Source organism: Labeo rohita, chromosome 21 (genome assembly GCF_022985175.1).
Source record: "Labeo rohita strain BAU-BD-2019 chromosome 21, IGBB_LRoh.1.0, whole genome shotgun sequence".
Lineage (NCBI taxonomy): Eukaryota > Metazoa > Chordata > Actinopteri > Cypriniformes > Cyprinidae > Labeo > Labeo rohita.
The window spans coordinates 2,134,910-2,157,678 of NC_066889.1; the positions used below are offsets into that span (position 1 = coordinate 2,134,910).

Genomic DNA, 22,769 nt, shown 5'->3' on the forward strand with positions numbered 1-22,769 from the left:
TTTCAACTTAAATAATGTGCTTATTTTGATAGAGGATTTTTACTATTATCATTCTGCCTAAAACTGATCGTGCAGACCAAACTGTAGGCCCAGTATGGAGTCACTTTTGTGCCTTTTTTATTTGATCAAACATAGCCTACTTTGCAAAACTAATAATATTGCAACTTAAAAAAAAAAAAAATGAAAGTATAAATAAAAATAAAAGCAAATAAAACGTCTTGTTAAAACTGTTTTTAAAGTACACAAATAATGTAACATTTTAATCACAAGCAAATATTTTAGACCTGCCAAAATTGAAGGAACTGCAGAAAGGAAGATGATATTTATTTGCAATGCAAAGAGTTTTGTTATCGATTACATTATTTTTGTACTTTAAAAACTTTGATTGCAATCTTTTATTTTTTAATTACAATATATTTAGTTTAGCTAAACACTATTTGAAAACACCATAACTTTAATTTATCATTACCAAGCATTATAGAATGCTTAACAGATCATTAGTATAATATATATTCACATAGTTAGAAATGGAATAATGTGACTGTTAATATTTATTAATGTACTTATGAAGCTTACCTGGTGATTATCAGATCATTATTTAATGTAAATCGAAATGCTTACAAATGTCATTAAATTAAATTAAAATTCATATGATAATGCACTTTTTAACAAAAATAATACAATGATTAAAAGCTTTTGTTAATGCACATCACTTTTGGTGCTGTTGAGGTGTGAAACGGATTAGGTTTTAGGGAGAGGTTTGGTGGTATGAGTAGGTTTAAGGGTTGGTTAAGGGGTCAAAAGTGTACAGGGGTTAATGTGATCACTATAAAGCTTCAATCTGTTTGTATTACAAACTCCAAGGCTTTAGAAATCCAAAGAATGGAGGCAGATTAGTGCTGCCCAGTAGAAAGAAATCATTCAGATCAACTGTAATACTACCGTTCCACCACTAGATGCCTGTTTAGTCCTATTTACATTCAAACAATTCCTAGTTGTTTTTATTTATGGTTCATAGGTTTTGCATTTAGATACTTAAACATAATCGTTGTCAAAGTCTGGTTTTTGTTTTTTCTTCTGGCTCAACTAACTGGAAACAGTCTCAAAACAGCCTTTTGTTTATTATTTTTTTAGATAAGTAATTCAAATTATAATATAAGATGATTATTAATGTTGAGATATGTTAGCTTAAATTGTGTTGATACTGTGTTGTTTATAAACAAACCAGCCAGAATACATAACAATATGCAAAAAGACTGAGATGAGTGAGGTAAGAACTGATTTGACTGTGTTATTACTAATATCAGCTGATTTTGTAGTGAGAACTTCTTTCCACTGAAAACGCTGAATTGTGTAGCTGTGAAACACAATGTCATCATCATCATCATATCTAGTGACATTCAGTAACTCTTGATTCTGGACATCAGGACAAAAATATTTCTGATCTGGATGAACATGTGATGTCATTGAAGTTTTAAAGTTTATTAATGTTTGTTTATGTAATGCAGGCATTCCCAAATGTTTCTTCAGCCAAACCCCTTCACATAAAATATTTGTGTGATATATTTGCAGGCTTTATAAGTGTTCATGTTTGTAGAGGTGTATTCAACAATCTATTACAATTTTGGATAAACTAATGGATTACTAAAAGGGAAAATGTAGGGCGGGGTCTTTGTTCTACCTATTGGCTGCTGATTGGATGTTGAGATGTGGGCGTGGCATTTAAAAATGAATGCAAACCTTTCAGTGTATTGTGGAGGGCGGGCTTTAAAGTTGGCTGTAAAAACATTATAAAGTCAATTTAAAAAAAAAAAAAAGTCATTGACACTGCACATTTGACTGCTTACGAAGAGTATTTCAGGACTGAGAAGTAAACTGATTTTGATTTTTATAATTTATATAATATACCTGATTTCATGCATTTAATCATAAGTTTGTTGGTGACACATCAAGGTTGTTTTCAGATGCGATGGTCAAAATACCTGATTTTATTTCACCTCACTAAACTGACACCGTTAGTACACTAATAGTAAACCAGTATGTACATCCAATAAATACATTCCAGTACATTCCAATAAATTGTTTTGTCTGTATACCAAAATGAATGGTTTATTCTCATCATTTGTGACTGGAAGGGACACCAAATTGGTCTCCACCATTCACACAGGCTGCAAAGTAGAAAAGGAAAAACGAAAAAACAAACAAGGCTAAACCCAAAAGCGACCACACGCAGGCCGTCGACACAGAATGACGCACCTTTTACAACGAAATACTGCATAACAGTAACTCTACTTGGACATACAGTGCAGCTCATGCCTCTGCCTCGAGAGGATGTTCAGATTCCTCCGTTTCAGTGCTTCTTCACCAAAATCTGGTCGTTAGAAACTTCACTTGTGAAGTTAGTCTGTGCAATGAATCATCGATGCCAATACACTTTGCAAATAGTAGAACAGTACAGAAATATGTTATCCAGTAAACAGCACTAAACCAATCCATCCCACTTGATAATCCCATCCACCTTCTTTTCAGGAATCTGGAACTGTGGATATTTAAAAAAGCGACAGAGCAGGATCTCGTCCTATATCTATAACGTGTTTTATCCGGTTTCAAAAAACAAAAAAGGGAGATTGAATCTCTATGTATCCTGTTTTTAAACAGCAAAACAGAAGGAAACATGCCACCGACAGCAAGAGAACTGAATTAGGCAGCCTGCTTCAGCAAAATCAATGTTTTTTCTTTTTTTTAATCTGAACTCAGAGGCATATAAGAGGCGTGAGAGAGGCTGGTGCGAACACAGAAGAGGGCTGAGCGAACTTAGTCGATGTCCATTTCGGGAAGTTTGGCCTCTGTGTTTTCTGGGGCGGCTTGGCCCTTCTCTGGTTTGCCCGTTTGAGCTTCCGAACCCTCCTGTCCATTAACAGGGCCGTTCTGTTCGGGTGCCGTCTCCTCCTTTGGAGGCTCCACTTTGGGCTTGGGTTTGGTGACGACATTATTGCAAGCAGAATACAGCTCCTGTGTAATAGTGAAGATACAGTTAGAAGATTTACTTCTCAAAAGGACATACATGTGCTAAGAGGTAATAATGACACAGCAGCTTTAAAAAGTGATTTTTCATTTTCATGGGATTAAAAAAAAGCAGTCCTTTGATTCGCAAAAGTTAACAAGTTTGTGACAGCCAAACATGACAGTCTCTAAGTAAGACACAATTTAAAGGAGAAGTCCACTTCCAGAACAACAATTTACAGATAATGTACTCACCCCCTTGTCATCCAAGATGTTCATGCCTTTGTTTTTTGAGGAAAACATTTCAAGATTTTTTCCATATATTGGACTGATATAGTACCCCAATATTTTCTCCCTCAGCTTCAAAAATCATTTCAAAATCATCCTGCATCGCTGCAACCCTACAACCCAGTGTTTGCAAAGTGAACATTCAAAGAAGATCAAACACTCTTAACGAAAAAGGTAAAACAGCGATATAGGACGATTTTGAAGTTGAGTGAGAAAATATGATTGGAGTTTTGACATACCCTAACTGTCTTGAGCTAGAATACACAGAGTTCAGGGAGAGTAAAACAAGACGAGCGTTTGAGATTAAAAAGTATATAAATTGTATTATTTTTAATCGCTAGTAAGACCATTTTTTTTGGCTGGGATTGTTTACAACCACATTTGGGATCGTCTGAAGCTGCATTTAAACTGCATTTTGGAAGTTCAAACTCGGGGCACCATATCAGTCCATTATATGGAGAAAAATGCTGAAATGTTTCCCTCAAAAAATTATTTCTTAACGACAAAGAAAGAAAGACATGAACATCTTGGATAACAAGGGGTGAGTACATTATCTGTAAATTGTTGCTCTGGAAGTGGACTTCTCCTTCAAGTCATGAATATAACCTTATTCTGTAAATTAACTAATGAACTAAACAAAAAAGCATTTCAAACATCTCCAGCAGAGCAGCATGCTTCATAATACCCAAAAATCAAACATATTCTCACGTCCATTAAAAAAAAAAAAAAAATGACATAACACACGCACAGGCAAATCACTTCACTGAATACCTGTCGGTGACTAAGAAATAATTACTACTTTACGATCCATATGCTTTTATATCCACCTTTTTGAATATCCTTACATCAATGTCTGTCAGTACATAACATGTGCAATGCACAGTCGTATTTAGGAGAAACAGAGGTCCAGCGAGTACATGCATTTCTTGTTGCATGTCATTGCTTTCAGAGATGAAAATGAAGAAAGCTTCAACATACTGTCTGTCAGAGACCAAATTGTGCATAATTCATAATTTACATAATGCAAATGACATGTTCTATGATTCTGACATTCCTAATTTAAATATAATCAATAATTCTCTATTTTTGTCAGAATTTTGGCAATAGATGAAGGTCCGTGTTTCATCCAATTTGACTCTCATATGCTGACACACATTTTTATAAAATGTAGTTTCAACGTTTGATAATATTGTTTCATTTTACAATAAAAGACACATTTTTTGCATGATGTTACATTTAATTACCCCATAGCAGATTTTGAGCCATACAGATAATTAAGATACTTAAGCCACTGTCTGTACCTTTGTTTTGGCCTGAATCTCTTGGGTTTTAACCACAGGGTCTTGGCTGAGATTCTGTTTGCTCTGCAGATTCATTTTGTTGTTCATCCAGGTCATGGTTTCATTCACCTGCTTTTCCACCTTCATCATTTCCAGCTCATCCAAATGATCATACAGCTCGTCCTGAGTTTAGAGATAAAAGAAACATGACTCATCCAAACGTTTTCTACAGTGTTACTGTAAATGAAACAAATGCGCTTTAAACAACACCTAATATTCAGTCATTTTAATCGATTTAACTGCACTGGCATATTGATGGAGAACAAAACTAGATCTAGAGCTAAGTTATTAAATGTTTCACATAACACATAATTATTACTGATATTTTCCTGTTTGCTAAAGTGAAGCTGCTTTCAAACAATCTGTACTGTATAAAGCATTATATAAATAAATGTGGCTTAATGAATGATTACCTTGGCTTTATAAGCCTCGATGATTTTCATGTACTGCTGGATTTGCCTTCCAAGCTCTTCGAAAGCTTTCGGCCGCTCCTCAGCTTCCACGAATCTGTTTTGAATCGGCTCTCCCAGTTTCTAGAAGCAAACGGTTTTTTGTGTTTATTCCTTTTAATAGGGAACCGTTTCAAACTTCAACAAATCAGTAACACATCCACACCTACCTTCAACTCATTCAGTTTATCGATGTACACTTGTTTCTGCTGGTCCTCTCCTTCTTCGTACAACCAGTTTTCAGTGTCCTCCAGTTTCAAGGAGAAAGAATCTCGATCCTGCATTGAAAAACACTGCTTAATAAAAACAGCATTTATAAGTGCACCTTCATGAATGAAACCAAACGCATGTAGACACTCACAGCCTCGCTGACAAAGTTCTCCAGGGCTCCGTGCAGCTTGTCTCTCATTTCATAGACGTACTCCTCCACACAGTTCTTTGCATCGTTTCTTTCTTTCTCCAGCTTGTCCTGCATAATCATCTTCCCCTACAGGCAAGAAAACACAATGTCAGAAACCAATTCTTTAACCAGTCTTTAAATTTTTGTTTCACATTTCTGATTTAATAAATCGTTAACTTAAACGCACAAACCCACTGCAGTTCTGACATTAAAGGAGAAGTTCACTTCCAGAACAAAAATTTACACAAGGTATTTTCTCAAAAAAAAAAAAATTGCAACTTATATACTTTTTAACCACAAAAACTCATCTTGTCCCGTCCGCCTGAAATGATTTTAAAGTGATGGGAGTTTTTCAACATACCATAAACTGTCACAAACCAGAAGAAAAACGAGTGCTTAAAGTTAAAAAGAACATAAAAATATATAACCAACTGTTTTGCTAGATAAGACCATTCTTCCTGTAGAGCCCTTTAAAGCTGCATTTAAACTGCAATTTGCACGTTTTCCTGAAAAAACAGTTTCACTCATTTTATGATGTTAATATATAAAATAAAGAAGAATACATTTTCTTTCTCTTCGCTTTTTTATATCAGTGTTACATTGATATAGCAATTGAAATAGAGCAAATCACCTTTTGAAAGTATCTGGAGCACCAAATAACATTCGTGCCCACTACTGTGGCGCCAACTGACTATAGTGGTGTGTTCAAACCAAATGCGAATTTGGTCAATGCAAAGACGCAAACAGAGGTGAATTCGTGCTGGGCGACGCAAATGATGCAAAATGCATGGCGCGTTTGCAACAAACATGCGATATTTGCCTCAAATGCGCATGCCATGCAAGTTCAAAAATTTCAACGAGTGGAAAATTCGCATGATGCGTTCTCACCCAAGCCAATCAGCGGAGAGCTTATTGACAAGTCCAGTTGCATTATTGTAGCCAGAAATTTATAATATAGGTATCTGGAGTGTAGAAAACAATTAATATCAGTCGTAGTGGTAGTTGTATTTTAATAGCATGGCTACAGAGATGCTGTTAAAAATAAACTAATAATAACAATAATGTCAATGTATGTACAGCAGAAAAATTTAACACATTAATGCAGGATTAATGAGCTACTCATCCGCCTCTGGATGGTGCTGTGAACCCAGGCGTTTGGCTTTCCAGCGTATTTGGGACTTCAACAGCAGGTACAAAGCAGCATTCACAGTTCTCTCTATCATGGTTGATCGCGCCTTGCTGTTATTCGCGCGAGTGATGTAGAAAACATCCCACGAGTAATCTAGAGCGAGTGTGTTTGGTGTGAATGCACCATAACAGATTATTTGTCACTGAATCATTAATTCTAAAGATTTGTTAAAAAAAAAAAAAATAAAATAAAAAATTTATTTATGAGTGAATCATTGAATCCAATTTTTCTTACATATTTCATTTAAATTTAACATTTTTAATAATGCAGCAATCACAGCCTTTAGTAAATTACACACTATTGTACTTTAGTGCAAAATCATTACAGAGAAAAATCTCTTTTTGATAAGCAGGACTGGCAAATGACCTCGAGACGGGAATCAAACTCGAGCACGTGTGTGCTATATGGCGGCGTACTAACCACAAGGCTATTGTCGCTGACAGAATAATGATTGAAACATAATTGAAACATAAAAATTGTGATTCTCAATCGTGCAGCTTGATCTTCTCCTACAGAACGCTAATCAAATAAACTGATTGCTGTGGTGTGGCTTAAGTGCTTTTCGCATTGTGACATACCTCATTCTCCACAAACAGATTGAGCGTTTCACTGGCCAGCTGCCAGTTCAGGCTGTTCTCGATCGGCAGATCCACAGTCTTTGTTTTCACTTTGGCTTTCTTGGCTTGTGGAGGCTGCTCATTCTTCTTTTCCTCCTGTTTGTTTTCTTCTGTTGAAGTCTAAAGGTCAGAGTCACAGTGAATTTCCCATTGCAAACATTAAGTGCTGTAGAGCAGTGGTGAGGTTGTGGGTTTTAAAGGGGGAAAATGCTCCCATATCTTTGTTACTGATGTCAAATTGTGTCCGATCGAACTCTTTTGTTTTACCAATAAACAGTGATGCAGTAATCCAACGCGTGATGTCTGTTTAATCAATTGCAAGACACTTCCTATACTGTATATTTTGGTACCGTGTTGGGTTGCCAATGCAAAATTTGGGATTTTATGTGCCTCATGTAAGGGCACATATGAGCTCTACAATGCCATTTAAATTATTTCATTTGTGACCCTGGACCACAAAACCAGTAATACGGGCCAATTTTTTGAAACTGAGAATTATACATCATTAGGGTTGGGTATCGTTTGGGGTTTTTTCGATACCGGTGCCAAATCGATACTTTTAAAACGGTACCGGTGCCAAAACGGTGCCTGAACCGATACTTTTAAAAAGCCACAAAGTGGTGGATGACACAAGAATATATTTTTATTGGACAAAAAAAGTTCTTTAAATTGAACAATGTATTAAAAGTAAAAAAAAAAAAAAGAAGATGTATAGTAGTACTATACATTATTAAGTCAATGCAAAACGCAACAACAATAAAACCTAAGCCACCTAACCCAACTACAATAATTTAACAGCTTAAAATTTCAGAAATTCTTTTGCAGAAATATGACTATATGTGATGAGATCTGGGAAAACCCGTCGGATGTCGCGGTGGGACGTTTTCAGGAAATTCGTTTTTCATTAAATTATTATTCTATAACATCTTGTCTATCATCTCTGAAAATATCTCTTCGAAATTCACTTGTTTAGTGCAGAAAAATAGACATTTATTGCAGCAAGCAGAAATGACTGTCTTTCTCCTATGTTAAGAACGCGCTGCGGAGGTGCTTTCCCTTAACTCCACAAAAACAGTTAACCTGTCAAAATAAACCACGTAACATATTTAGTAAAGGCGTATCAGTTCACATTCTCCACCAGTCCTGTGTAAAGTACGGCAAGCAAAGTTATTTATTTATTTTTTATGTATTTATTTATTTTAACATCGTGAGATGGCGGAGCACAACAACGCCGTCTAAAGTACTGCAGCTGCTCACTTAACCGATCTTACTCGTCTCAGTCTGCCCAGTTTTGGTGATGTCAGTGCCCTAAATGATGTTACGGGCTATTTCACATCCAGAGATGAAGGATCGGATGATGAAGTTACTAAAGAGGAGTCCGATGACAGTCTGTTTTATCACAGTGCGCGAACAGTTGCGCTGCGCTCGCTTTTACTACAAGGTGCTGCATTATTTACTAAACATAAAATGGGTGATCAGCGGAAAACAAACGTTGTCTGTTTGTCTAATGATGCAGTAGCGCTGCTAACTTGACAGACAGCTCTCGTTAAACCCGTAAAGTGAAAGTGAAAGCCGTCTCACTTTAAAGCCGTTTTTCTCAAAATCCCAATCCTGAAAATCATCGCTATCGGCCAACCTAAGATAGCCATAACGCAGGTTATGTAAAAAATAAAAGTTTTGGAAAGGGACCTGTACTCAGCTTTCATATGGTGTCAAAACCTAAAAAAGGTAAAATTTCACCATGTGTTGGGTTTTCCTAGATCGCATCACATATTTGCCGTCTCTGGCAAAATACGACAGCTCTCCAGCTGATGTCTGCAAACTGTCAAACACGGTGCATCCCTCTGCTTTCAACTTTATTCCACATACCATCAAATGTTTCATGAGGTTTGACGCGTTTTCCCCTTCACACGCAACTGCTGTAAAACATTTGCTGCACGTTGCAGTGTCTGAATCATTTCTCGTGAAATATAGCCACACTTCAGAATGTTTAGTTTTTGGCATTTTAAGTTAGACGCGTTTAACGTAGCTTGCTAAGCTAACGGCAAACCACCTGCTGCAGTCAGAGCAAGTGTAACGATAGCTGCAGCATTCACGCGCTTCTCGGATGGTCTCATTTCCAGACGATTTGTGCTTTTAATTCGAAATGTGAAAATGGATAGTAACTACAAAGATGTCTTGGATTTCTATCATCAAAGCTTTCCGACGTTCACGTGAGTTTTCTCATTCAGTAAATAAATTTTCTGATCATTCTGACACCCCATGAATGCAGTATTTAAATTTAACTAGCGATCATGCATGTTGATGAATCAATGCTTCTACATCCGTGTCATAGCACCAGAAGACAAATATTTCAATCGACAGTTCAGGCATTTAAGTGGCACCGAAATGAGGCACCGAAATTCGCGTTCTGGTTCGGTCCGGTACATACCGGTCACATGGGTACCGGTGCCGTATTGGCACCGGGTTTCGGTACCCAACCCTATACATCATCTGAAAGCTGCATAAATAAGCTTTCCATTGATGTAGGGTTTGTTAGGATAGACAATATTTGGTCAAGATACAACTATTTGAAAATCTGGAATCTGAGGGTGCAAAAAAAAAAAAATAAAATAAATAAAGATACTGAGAAAAATCACCTTTAAAGTTGTCCAAATGAAGTTCTTAGCAATGCATATTACTAATAAAAAATAAATAAATTTTTATATATTTATGGTAGGAAATTTAAAAAAAATATCTCCATGGAGCATGACCTTTACTTAATGATTTTCAGCATAAAAGAAAAATCATTTTGACCCATACAATGTATTTGTTGCCTATTGCTACAAATATACCCATGCTACTTACGACTGGTTTTGTGGTCCAGGGTCACATTTTTGATTGTATGTCCCTTTTTTCTCTGTTTCTTTTGCATTACTTAGATATTTCACATGACAATAAAATCATCTGTCTGCCAGTAGAAATAAACAGGCAGGCTGCAATTGGAAATGCATGCATGTTGTATATTTGGTGTTGGTGTGCAAGTGTATTCACACACCTCCATCTCTTCAGTGTCTGATTTCTTGTCTGCATGTTCTTTCTGATCATCACCTTGAGCCTTCTGTACTTCCTGATCCACTTGCATCTTGTTCTTTAGGGAGCAAATACAACGAATGTTCACAGGTCTTGTAAACGACTACGGTCACAAACACACTCAAAAGCTTTAGGAGTCAAAATGATCTTTTAGCATGTGTACAGAACAAAGAGTAGTTCCTACCAGGGCTCGTTCAAGGAATGAAAACTAACAAAATTTTGACAGGAACAGAACCAGAAACAGGATGATATTTTATGTTGAGGCGAGTGAAATATAATGCCTATTACATAATAAATAATATTTTAGCATCCAGATATATCGCAAACATGGAAACATTTGGATTTGTGCCGAATGAGAGAAGTAGGCATCACCTTAAATCAATTTTAGATTGAATTTTTAGATTGATGTTTTTATAGCCTAAATGCATAGCCTTAACCACAGAATTTGTTGCGGAGAGAAGGAAACTAATAACTGTGTTTATGTTTGTAAACATTTTGCTTCTCCAGCATTTTAGCCTACATCATCTCTGAATGTAAAAATAAAATGCGACGTGAGCCTACGCGACTTATGTTTTTTTCCCCTCTCAAAATGCAATTTTTTAAACAATGCATCACACATTTTAAATATCTTTAAAAAAAAAAAATAAATACTTGAATGCCTTGAAAGCGTTAAAAGATTTTCTTCTTTTGTTTAGCGTCCTACATTTGGCCAAAATCTAGAAAAGATGATGCTGTATTGGCTGTGACTAAAGAGCAGAGGGTTACTTTGAGTAAAGAAAAAGCTGCTCCTTATATATAATAATAATAATAATAATAATAATAATAATAATAATAATAATATTATAGGCAGAGAATTAAAAAAAAAAAAAAAAAAAAAAAAAAAAACGACAATTTCAAAACAATACTAATAAGGAATGCAGGAACAGAAACATTAAAATATTGATTCTGCTCGGAGTGAACAGACTGAATTTTTTTTCGTTTTCAAGCCCTGGTTCCTACTAACCCAAACTCCTATTTATTTTTAATGATCTTAGAAACTTTTGATTTTGCATCTCACAAGTGTAAATGTATGGAAGATTATTTCTGCCTTAGAATAAAAAAAATAAATACATAAAAAAGGCAACTGCAACTTTTTAGGCTTAATTCTGACTGTTTTTCCCCTTCACACTTGGTGAGTTGTGGGTTTTACAATTTGCAATTATTTTTATAATTGAGTTTAGAACTTGCAAGATATAAATTAGCAATTTTGATAAATCAAACATAAAAATGGCTAACCGAACACTTAATCCAATGCACGCTGAAAAAGTCTAGCAAAACATTTTTTATTTCATAAACTGCATCGTGCAAGAAGTGCAGGGTGCATGCAAGTTAAAAACAAAGAAAAGCTCTGAAACGTCTGGTTGCTCGTGTTCATCTGTTTTTAACTCGCATGCACCCTGCACTTCTTGCACGATGCAGTTTATGAAATAAAGCATGTTTTGCTAGACTTTTTCAGCATACATTGGATTCAGTGTGCGGTTAGCCATTTTTATGTTTGATCCCAAGTATTCTTTTGGCTCTACACACCTGCAGAACAAGGATTTTCTTTTTCTTATTTGGAACGCTACAATTTTTTCAACTTTAAACAATTTAGAGAAATCCAAATTATGAGATAAATCCGCAATTACTTTTTTTTTATATTTCTACTCTGTAGCAGAATTAAGCTTCCGCTATGGTTATTACTGTCAACAGTATTAATTTCAGGAGCAACTCCTGTGTTCTGTACACAAACAAAATTCACTTCCACCCTTAAATTGATAATAATGCTTTTTTTTGATCCCTTAATGCAGGGATCTCCAAACTGCACAGTTTGGCTCCAACTTGACTCAACACACCTGGCTGGAAGTTTCTAGCATGCCTAGTAAAAGCTTGATTAGCTGGTTCAGATGTGTCTAACTGGGGTTGGAACTAAACTCTGCAAAACACCGGCCCTCCAGGACCGAGCTTGGGCACCCATGCCCTAATGTGATGGGATAGAGAAAGTATTATAAATTGCACTCGCAGTGATGACTTTACCTCATCCTCTTTGCCTGGATTGTCTGTCTCCATGGGTTCCTCTCCCTCCGCAGATTTCACAACCTCCACCAGGGAGGCGCTGGACACGCTGAAGACCCCGTGCACATTCACACGTACCTTCACCTTCACCTTGGCGCTTTCGCCAGACGGCTGAGGCACCACCTTCTGGATGTTAAACTGGCCTGCGGGCATGCAAAAATGAGTCAATAGGGTTGCACAGTTAATCATGATTTCTGCTTTTCTCGATTAAGCGTAATCCAGGTTTAATCCTTTTTAGGATTGCCGTTCTCATAGATACTTTTCTGCCCAGCGTTTTAATCTCCCAAACCTGGCAACCATGATGACAACATGGATAAACAAACATGTTAAGGAGAAAATATGTATGGAGCTTAGTGATATTTTACACTGTACTTTTAGAATAACCAGCATTTAATTATGACATTAGCAGAATTGGCTACCATAAAGTGAATATGTGCTCTAAATGCCCCAAGTAAGATCAGGAACATGTATCAATAAAAAAAAGCTTTGTTTTATAAGAGCAGAGCTGTCATGTGAAGTTGTGAAGCATGCACATACTGTAAAATAAAATGCAACCCATTTGTTTGTTATGAATATGTTTTGTTTGGAGACATGTGGACTAATGCAATGTACTTAATGAAGCAGCACCGTGCTAAATTCCAATTAAGCAAAGCAAAGAGCATTCCCAACATACCTATGGTAGGATCAGGATACGGCAGCTCTTTTGGATTGTTGTAATAGGCATCCAAAGAGAAAGGCTCCCTCCGGTAGAAAGTCAACACTTTAGAGAAGGGTGCGGCATGGTTCTTTGGGAAAACTTCGCAATCACTGCAGAACAAGACAGCATGTGACTATTAAAACCGTGAACTAAGTTAATCAATCTTAAGACGCTAAGAACCAAGAACACACCTGACGCCTTCATCAGCTGCTGAGGTCCACTTTAGAGAGATGGGGTAGGGAACCACGTCTGTGATGGAAAACTCGCGCACTTTGAAGGCGGGTGACAGGATTGCACACTGAGGAACAAAAAGCATTTGTTTGCAGGAAACACTGTAGTTGTAGCAGAAAAATGAACTTGCAAAGCAACATTAAAAAAAACTGCTGGTACAAACTATCACAGGTCACCAACATTGTAGAACGGCCCATATATTGACTTTATATCAGGCACAGGCCAACCCACAAGACTGGCCGTCAAAAAGACTATGTAGGTTGATCATTAGATGGAAGAACTAACCTGCAGCGCACATCCTCTTGCCACAGCCTCGTCCAAATTCAATGTTGTGCTCAGCTCCTTTCCGAAAAATTTGCTGATTCTTTCTTTGATGGCTGGAATCCTGGAGGCGCCGCCTATGATCTCCACTGCATAGATGTCCTCTTTCTTCAGTCCTGGTTATAGGAGGGAAACAAACAACACCACAGTTGCATCACTGCTTGACGGGAAAGGCACGCTGCTAAAAGCTACAGCGCTTGTACTTACTGGTCTGTTCCATGATGCTGCGCAACGGAGCCTCCACCTTGGCCAGCAGCTCTGTACAGAGCTCCTCAAACTTGGCTCTGGAACAAGAGAGTCATCAAGATATTATTAGACGTGGTATTTTAACGAATTATCCCCGTCTCGCATCATAACGCACAAGCGTTTTCCCGTCACAGCTCAGTGCCTAATTTACGCCGCTGACATCGAGCGCCCAGTTTAGCTGTTGGCATGTGGTCGCCTGTGGTTACAAACCTGTTGAGTGTGCCTGAGACGTCGATGTCATTCATGAAGCATTCAATGTTGAGCGGCAAGTCCGAGGAGTTGGCGCTCATGAGTTTCTTCAGTTTCTCGCACTCCTGGTAGAGCCGAACCAGAGCGCGGGGCTTGGATCGCACGTCCAGCTTGTACTTCTTCGCAAATTCCTCGCAGAAGTACTTGACCAGCACCTCATCGAAGTCTTTACCACCCAGCTCAGGGTCAAATGCAGAACCCAGAACCTATGATAATCAGTGAACAAAAACATTGAGGGCCATACTGTTGCTTCCAAATAGAATGTACAAAATTACGCATTTTAAAAACAGTTTCTTAAGAGACATCCATATAGTATATGCCAGCTCAAATTAACTGTATTTTAGGAATGTAACAATACTATCAATATTGTGATTTTATTATCTTGATATTATCATGGTCGCATGACAATATGAAACGACAGGTCTTCCGGACCTGTGGTTTTAAAAATATATTTAATCTACTTATTCTAACAAAGGTCCGGCGATCAGCTCATGAGCCGATGTTTTCCGCACCTCAGAACGGCTCTGTTCACAGTGAATGCAGTGAACTTGTTTATCGTATTTATCGAGTTTAGTGCGTGTTTGGGAATCTTTATTTTCACGTTTATTTTCACATTTGCATAGTTCCTAACATTTTAATGGGCAGATGATTACAGTATTTCACTAGATTTGTAGTGAGGCTGTTATTAATCAATGAAGCTGGAGTTTTCTATCAAAATAAAAGCTGTCTAAAATAAAAGTGCAATATGAATTGCTGATAGCTAGCAGTTCAAATGGGTAACATTACTGCAGTCCAAAACATCTTTCAAGTGTAGAAATTAGGGAAAAAAGAATAGTAATTTCCCTACTGTGGTGTAAAGCAAAAATAATATACCTATAAAAAATGTCTTTTTCAATTTTTACAGTAGAATATGGCTATTACTGTCATAGCAATAGCAATAATATAAAATCATTATCATAAATTATTATATTCTAATTTGTTTGGCTTCCTAAAACATCAGTGTAAATGCAATTAAGACTGAGACAGTATATCACAAATAAAAAGAGAGTTGAATCACCTTTAGGTTCAGGTACAAGTCAATTCGCTGACTTTCTCACTTAAGTTTACGTTTGTCTTTTTTTTTTTTTTTAATATATCGCAATAAATATGTGGACTTCATGTCGCGATTTTATTGTATTGTGAAATTTTGATATTGTTACATCCCAACACTCTTTTCTAGCAATGTAAATCTATGCTATCACTTTTTATTGAATTTAACACATCCTTGAATAAAAGTATTAATTTCTTCTTCTTCTTCAAAAAAGAATAGATAACTGATCCCAAACTTGAGCAATAGTGTACATTGTTATAAAACCTTTATATTTTAAATAAATGCTGTTTTTTTTAACCTTTTATTGATCAAAGAATCCTGAAAAAAAATATCACAGGTTCCAAAAAAAGCACTGATAATAAATCAGCATATTAGAATGATTTTTGAAGGATCATGTGAAATTGAAGACTAGAGTAATGATTCTGAAAAATAAACTTTAATTACAGATATAAATTGTAATGTATATTAATATGGAAAAACATCGTTTTATATTGTAATAATGTTTCCACAATATTAATTTTTTTCTGTATTTTTGATCATACGAACACAGCCTTGATGAGCATAAGAAATTTCTTTAAAAACCATTAAAAAAAATAAATAAATCTTACTGATCCCAAACTTCTGAGCGGCAGTGTATATAAATGTAAACTATTTAAAAAATATTTCAACTATTTAAATTTAGTTTAGTTCCTAAATTATGTGGGGGTCTATAGCGTTTATCAACATTAATATTACATAAAAACAATTTTTACTGTGATAGAGTCCAGATCTGTGAGCGTTAGCAGAACCGAAGGTGCCAGAATAAACATGAAACACATGTCAAACGCTGTCATCAAACGTGAAACAGCTGTGTCGTCATCAGAGCTTGTGCAGCCGGCTGAGCCAGCTGGCAACTCTCAAACTGTTCTCATAGTAATTACATGCGTCACAGCTATTCTCTGAAATGCTTTTTCTTTAAATGTATAAAAGCATATAGAAAGTGAAACTACAACTGAACTCACTAATCAAATTGTCAGTGAAATGGCTAATCTATCATTTTGACCCATGTCTAATAATAATAATAATAACCATAATAATCATAATAGAGTGAGCATTCCATTCTAAATTAATGTTATTTCAGTGTTTCCCCTACCATTATATTAGGGGGGGCGCCCCGCCCCCCCAACGGCACCCCCCGCCCCCCTTGAAGGTCAAGTTAATTTTGTTTTATTTTCGTCGAATAACGACAGAAGTAATTTATATATAACAGGTCTGTGCTTTTTTCTTTTATTAAACTAAATAGCATTATGTTATTTATACGATGGCATGTAATTTCTGTCTCAACGTTTGCGCGTTTACAATTGTCCTCCGTATCGCGCACGGCGGAGTTCCGCCCCGATGCGCGCGCACACACACACCCACCAGCGGACAGAGACCGCGCGTCGGAGAGTATGTCGCAGCAGGCAAAAATATCCGCGTTTTTTTTAAACGCTCCCAAGGTGGTGACGATGACAGCACGTGTTCTGCTGCGAGCAGCAGCCGGTGTAGCTTTCCTACTCCGAATCAAAGTACAGAAAAGAGCCCAAGTGCTGCATGTCCTGCCCCTGACAAGCAGCAAAAGTCTAGCCACCACAGAACGACAGGTTTTGACCCAGCTTGGCTGTCAGAGGGGAAATACTCCCCCTGGCTGTACAAGACTGATCTTGGTAAGTAAGTAAATACACACATGCATGAATGAACGAATTGATAAATAAATTGCTTAATTAATAGCTAGCTAGTTAGTTATATAGACAGACAGACAGACAGATAGATAGATGATAGTTAGATAGATACACTGATGTTTAGTGTTTAGTTCAGTGTACAGTTGTTTAGTTATTGTACAGTAATTGTTCAGACATTATAATATATTGGTATACTGCAATTAAAAGAAACATATAAACACTATGAAGTGTTTGTGTGAGTGTTTTGCCGCACCACCCATAACACCACAACCCCACCCCCCCCACCCCCCCTCCCAAGGCCATGATCCTAGGGGAAACACTGTATTTTAATATCTTGTATACATTATTATAAGTAATCTTTTATTTATTTATTTTTTACACCTACTGATTTTGGACAATTTTTTGTAATTTTGTCATGTGCTTTTACAATTTTTATTAGCTTGTTTATTTAAATATTACTACTTTCTCTTATTTATTACTTTCACTTTTAGTTTCTGTTTAGCTTTATATTTAACTTTTTTTCCAGTTTGTGATTTACTGTAGGTTTATTTTAATTAACAAAAATGTTTAATAGTTTTAGATTTAGTTAACACTAATGATTTAACAGTAATAACTGCCCTGAACATTAATAAATTGTAACATTTAAGAATTATCACCATAATCTGCATAATAAAAGTTTTTGGAGAAAAAAATCCTCACCTTCAACTTTCCCTTGTTAAAGGCACAGACAGAGACTTGGTAACCAGCATGGCCAACATCCACAAACACCACAGTCCTGGGCTTCTCCTCAGGAGCAGGCAGGTCCTGTTTGTAGATCCCATACGCCAGTGCAACTACAATTACAGTAAACACATTAAACTTTTAAAACCATTTTTTTTTACATGCTAAAAAAAAAAATCATTTATCATTTGTGTTCCACAGAATTAATACAAGTCTGGGATGACATCAAGGTGAGAATATTACGACATGATGGGTTCGGCATAAACAATGACAGAAGTTTAATTTTCAGGTGAACTAAATCCATCACCAGTACTTTACCTGCTGTAGTGTCATTCATGAGTCTGAGACAGTTAAGGCCTGCGATCTGTGCAGCATCCATGACCGATCGTCTCTCTGCATCAGTAAAGAAGCTGGGAACCTATGTAAGAGCATGAGGAAAAAACACAATAACTACTCATACTCATTACACAGTAACTACAATAGCTAAACAATAAAAACCATGCATAATAATGCAACATTCTGGAAAAAAACATCAGTGAAGTTACTCCTACAGACAATGGAGCAGAACAAACAGCCAGAGAATCAGAAAATTGAGAATGCACAACTCAAAAATCGAATCAAGGGACAAAAACGCTGACATAAGTTGAAGGCAGTGATGTCTGTCATAAATTAAGGCAAATGTACCCAAAACAGCTTTACATAAAATTATAACATCAATATATGACATCTTAATATCTTCATGCCTTAAAGTTGCATTTAGCAGATTAATCTTAGACGATAATATAGTTTACATTTTGCGATGATGCAAGCAATCAAGCCATTGAGATTTGCTATGTAGTATACATTGTCGTATGAGAGTATACTTTATGCACATAAGGTTTGACATATATATATATATATATATATATCTTTACAAAAGTGTACTGCATGCACGCAGGTAAAATATGATGTACTATATATCTAACTTTTAATGTACGGGCAATAGTAAAGATTACATTTCCCAAGAATAAAATAATCAAGAAGTTTAGTACTGGAGTTTTAGTAAACCCTGTTTGCACGCTTTCATCGTGCTTAGATTAACAAAAGTGTATATAACAGACACCAAATAATACTGTTGGTATTTGGAAATAAAACCTGCCTTTTCCCAAGTGCAATCATGGATATATGATGACATTATTGACTGCCTCATATAATCACAGCTCTTCCTGAAGATGACCACACTACTTTTTGCATTTTGCAGACATATTATGCAACTCTAAAGAAGAATATTTTAAGTATGTTTAGAAAAAGAGAACAGACGTACAGAGATGACGCAGTCTGCCACAGGTTTTTTGAGTGCAGCTTCAGCGGTCTCCTTCAGTTTGGTCAGCAGCATACCAGTGACCTGCTCAATGCTGAACACCTTCTCTTCCTCCATATACATGACCTGTGGGGACAGACAGCATGAATTACTGTGAATTAGCCACAGATAAATCATACAACTGAACAGAGAAGCTGTTATAACATACTTCTGACTATTTGACTTGATTAATGCTGTTTAATTAGTCTTACCTTAATACCAGTGGTTCCAGTTGGCATCTGAGCAAGATCATAGACCAGGCTGGACTTTGCCGCCTGTACATATGGGTCGCTGAACGCCCTGCCATGGAATCGTTTAAAACCCTGCACAGTGTTCTTGCAGTTCGTGACCACCTTGTTACGACAAAAACAGAAAATATCATTACACCTTCCATCCAGCCTGCAACGCAATGTGTGATTTTGCTTATCCAGAATAAATAAACACTTACCTGGCTTTTGGCGGCTGCCCCTATCGATCGATTACGAGGACCGAATGACACAAATGACCTGAAAAGAGCACATCATTAGCCACTACAAAGATTACAATTCAGTTTCACCAATTTCTTACATCTAATGATCCCAAAAAAAAAAAAAAAAATCAATGTTCTTGAAACGTCTACTTCATGCTCCTTAAAGGAACAGCTGAAAATTCAGGCCATCCAAGATTTGGAGAAATTAGGCATATTATCACTAGCTCACCAGTGGATCCTCTTCAGCGAATGGGTGCCGTCAGAATGACAGTCCAACGCCTAATAAAATCATCATAATAATCTACGCGATCGATTAACATCTTGAGACATGAAAAGCTGTGTGTTTGTAAGAAATCCACCATTAAGGTGTTTTAATTTTATACCACTGCTTCTGGTTAAAACGAGACTCCATGATCCATAACAACACTTCTTCCAGAGAACACGTCCATCTCCTGATGTCCTCTCACATCAAAAGCCTGCCACATATTTGTTTAGAGCTGTTTTTGCTTGTAAATGGTGCTTGATCTGTGCAGATTTTTCTCATTCAGACCAATGACTTTTTAACTGGAGGATGCCTTATAATGGATTATATATGTAGATTTGTAAAAATTTGTAAAAAATATCTTCATGATAGATTTGTTTTATACAAAACCACAGCTTTTGGCTTCATAAGATGTTAACTGATGGACTGGAGTGGTGTGGAATATTTGTGGATTATTGTGATGTTTTTATCAGCTGTTTGGACTCTCATTCTGACGGCACCCATTCACTGCAGAGGATCCATTGGTGAGCAAGTGACAGAATGCTACTTTTCTCCAAACCTGTTTACATGAAGAAACAAACTCATCGGCTCATCTCTCATCTTGGATGGCCCGAGGGCGAGCGTGTTTTCAGAATATTTTATTATTTTTAGGGGTGAACTAATGCTTTCAACTAGCACTCTTATGTTATACTGGTATAGCAACATTTCAAATGAAGCACATATTTAAATGCATTTAAGCAGTAATATAGTGAAATATTTTGACAACTGCTTTTTTATTTGAATATATTTTAAAGTGTAATTTATTCCTGTGATCAAAGCTAAATTTCCACCATCATTACTCCAGTCTTCAGTGTCACATGATGCTTCAGAAATCATTCTAATATGCTGATTTGCTGTTCAAGAAACTATTATTATTATTATCATCATCATCAATACTTAAAAACAATTGAGCACATTTTTGAAATTAAAAAAAAAAACCTTTTGTAACATTATACACTATACCATCCATAAGCTTGAATTCAGTTTGCCTTTTTTGGAAAAGAAATGATAGAAATTACTACTTTTGTTTAGCAAGGATGCCATAAATCAATCAGAAGTGATGATAAAAACTTCTATTTCAGATAAATGCTCAATTCATCAAAGAAACCTGAAAAGATTCTACTCAGCTGTTTTAACATAATAATAATAATAATAATAATAATAATACATGTTTTTGAGCAGAAAATTAGAATATTAGAATGATTTCTGAAGGATCATGTGATTGGAGTATGGATGATGCTTAAAAAAAAACAAAACAAAAAAAAAACACAAAATTACATTACTGCTCACACCCTGAGCAGAAGAGACTTTAAAAAACATTTTTAAAAAAATTGGACTGGTAGTGTATTACCTCAAGACATTTCCTTAGTGCAGAAACTGTTATTAAAGATCAATTAATATTTTAAATAACACGGTTAAAGTCAAGTAAACGCTACAGTGATATACATAACATATTAATAAGACCACAAATAAGAAGAAATGTGCAATGAACAGTTTTTCAGAGTTATGTTTGTCGGTTTTCCTAGCGGCCCTATTAAAATGTGCTAGAATGTTCCTGCGGCCGCCGGTGTGACGTCACGTCAGAAGCAGCAGCACGAGCCACGCTGTAGCATGCGGCTAACCGCTCTCCTTCATCACTACACTCACATCACAATGAAAAAATCCTGCCATTTAAATACTATACAGACTTACACATCATACTAATCGAACGTGCAAAATACAGCATCATAATTATAGGCAACATTATTCTGATATAGCGGCAAGAGGACAAAAAGCACGTCTTAACTTGTTTTATATTATTCAGATCAAATCTAATGACATTATGAAAGAAACACGTCCCGTTCACGTTCCACGCTTCTTAATGTTGATGTCATTGCGTTGAATGGATTTTGACAGGTCAATTTTACAACAGAGGGAAATACATGAGAGGTCTCTATTACAGTATCGACCAGAATGAAAGTCTTTGACTTACGGTGTACATCTGTCGCTGTATTCGTTTGCTACGGTCTCTATTCCACCGGCCCGGGCGACAGCAACGTAACAGCTCTGGAAGCCCACATCGAATCCCACCACTGACATCTTCACTGAAAATCACAATTATAGTCCGGCTAAAATACTGAATACTACCCAAAAGTACCCTTAAAAATTATAACAGTCACGGAGGAGCGTAGTTAAGCTTGTTAATCCTAAAAGCCGTGGTTAGCGCGATTTCATAGTTGTCGAATGCCTATTGACTAACTTGATGCAGACCGGCTGACTGCTACATGTAATGGGTAAAGCTGGAGTTCACGCCGAAGTCAACGGTTTTATCGCGAGAGTTCGGAAGTTCTAGATGGCTCTGGAGCTTTCCGTCAATGACGTAACCATGACGACAAATCCAGCCATTCGAAAGCGACAGATGAGTTTACTACATTAGGGTTATTACCTTCGACTAAACCAGACATTTTTGATAAGGTATATATTTTTTTAAATTATCAATATACATGGGAGTTTCATATTCATAAAATGATATGGTCAGACTCCAAACCAAATGTATTGTACTGCTTTACAAAACTGCACAAGTAAAAAGCAATTAGAGCGTATAACATTGTATGCAAATATGACATTATAGCATAATTTTTTTTATTTATTTATTTATTTTTTTTTGAAGATTATTGTATTATACTTTGGCACTAGTTTTGTGTATGTGTGTGTATATATATATATATATATATATATATATATATATTCTTGGCTATGGCATTAATAAATAAAAAATGTAAAAACATGATTATAAGCATTAACTAAAATAAATGAATTAACTTAAACTTATATTTTTAGCTAGCTGTCAAGGCAGTATTTCTCATTTTCTCAAAATTTTAGTTTAAAATATTTTAACATTTACACACACTACATAAAACTATATAGTAAAAACTATGACATAAAAATGACGCAATAAAATTACTAAAACTTTA

The 22,769-nt window shown here is 36.2% G+C and overlaps 1 protein-coding gene across 1 annotated transcript; it reads right to left on the reverse strand.

The window, feature by feature from the left end:
* Window positions 1-1,965: 1,965 nt before the first annotated feature.
* hspa4a (heat shock protein 4a) lies at window positions 1,966-22,100 on the reverse strand. The gene is made up of 19 exons (XM_051092867.1): window positions 21,788-22,100; window positions 19,494-19,551; window positions 19,258-19,398; window positions 19,010-19,132; window positions 18,025-18,124; window positions 17,686-17,819; window positions 14,158-14,402; window positions 13,909-13,985; window positions 13,666-13,817; window positions 13,341-13,447; window positions 13,126-13,259; window positions 12,414-12,595; window positions 10,324-10,416; window positions 7,248-7,406; window positions 5,442-5,567; window positions 5,251-5,358; window positions 5,045-5,164; window positions 4,593-4,754; window positions 1,966-3,012 (listed from the first exon to the last, which is right to left on the reverse strand). The coding sequence occupies exons 1-19, from the start codon at window positions 21,892-21,894 to the stop codon at window positions 2,815-2,817; spliced, it is 2,526 nt and encodes an 841-aa protein (XP_050948824.1). The 5' UTR covers window positions 21,895-22,100; the 3' UTR covers window positions 1,966-2,814.
* Between the last annotated feature and the right edge of the window lie 669 nt (window positions 22,101-22,769).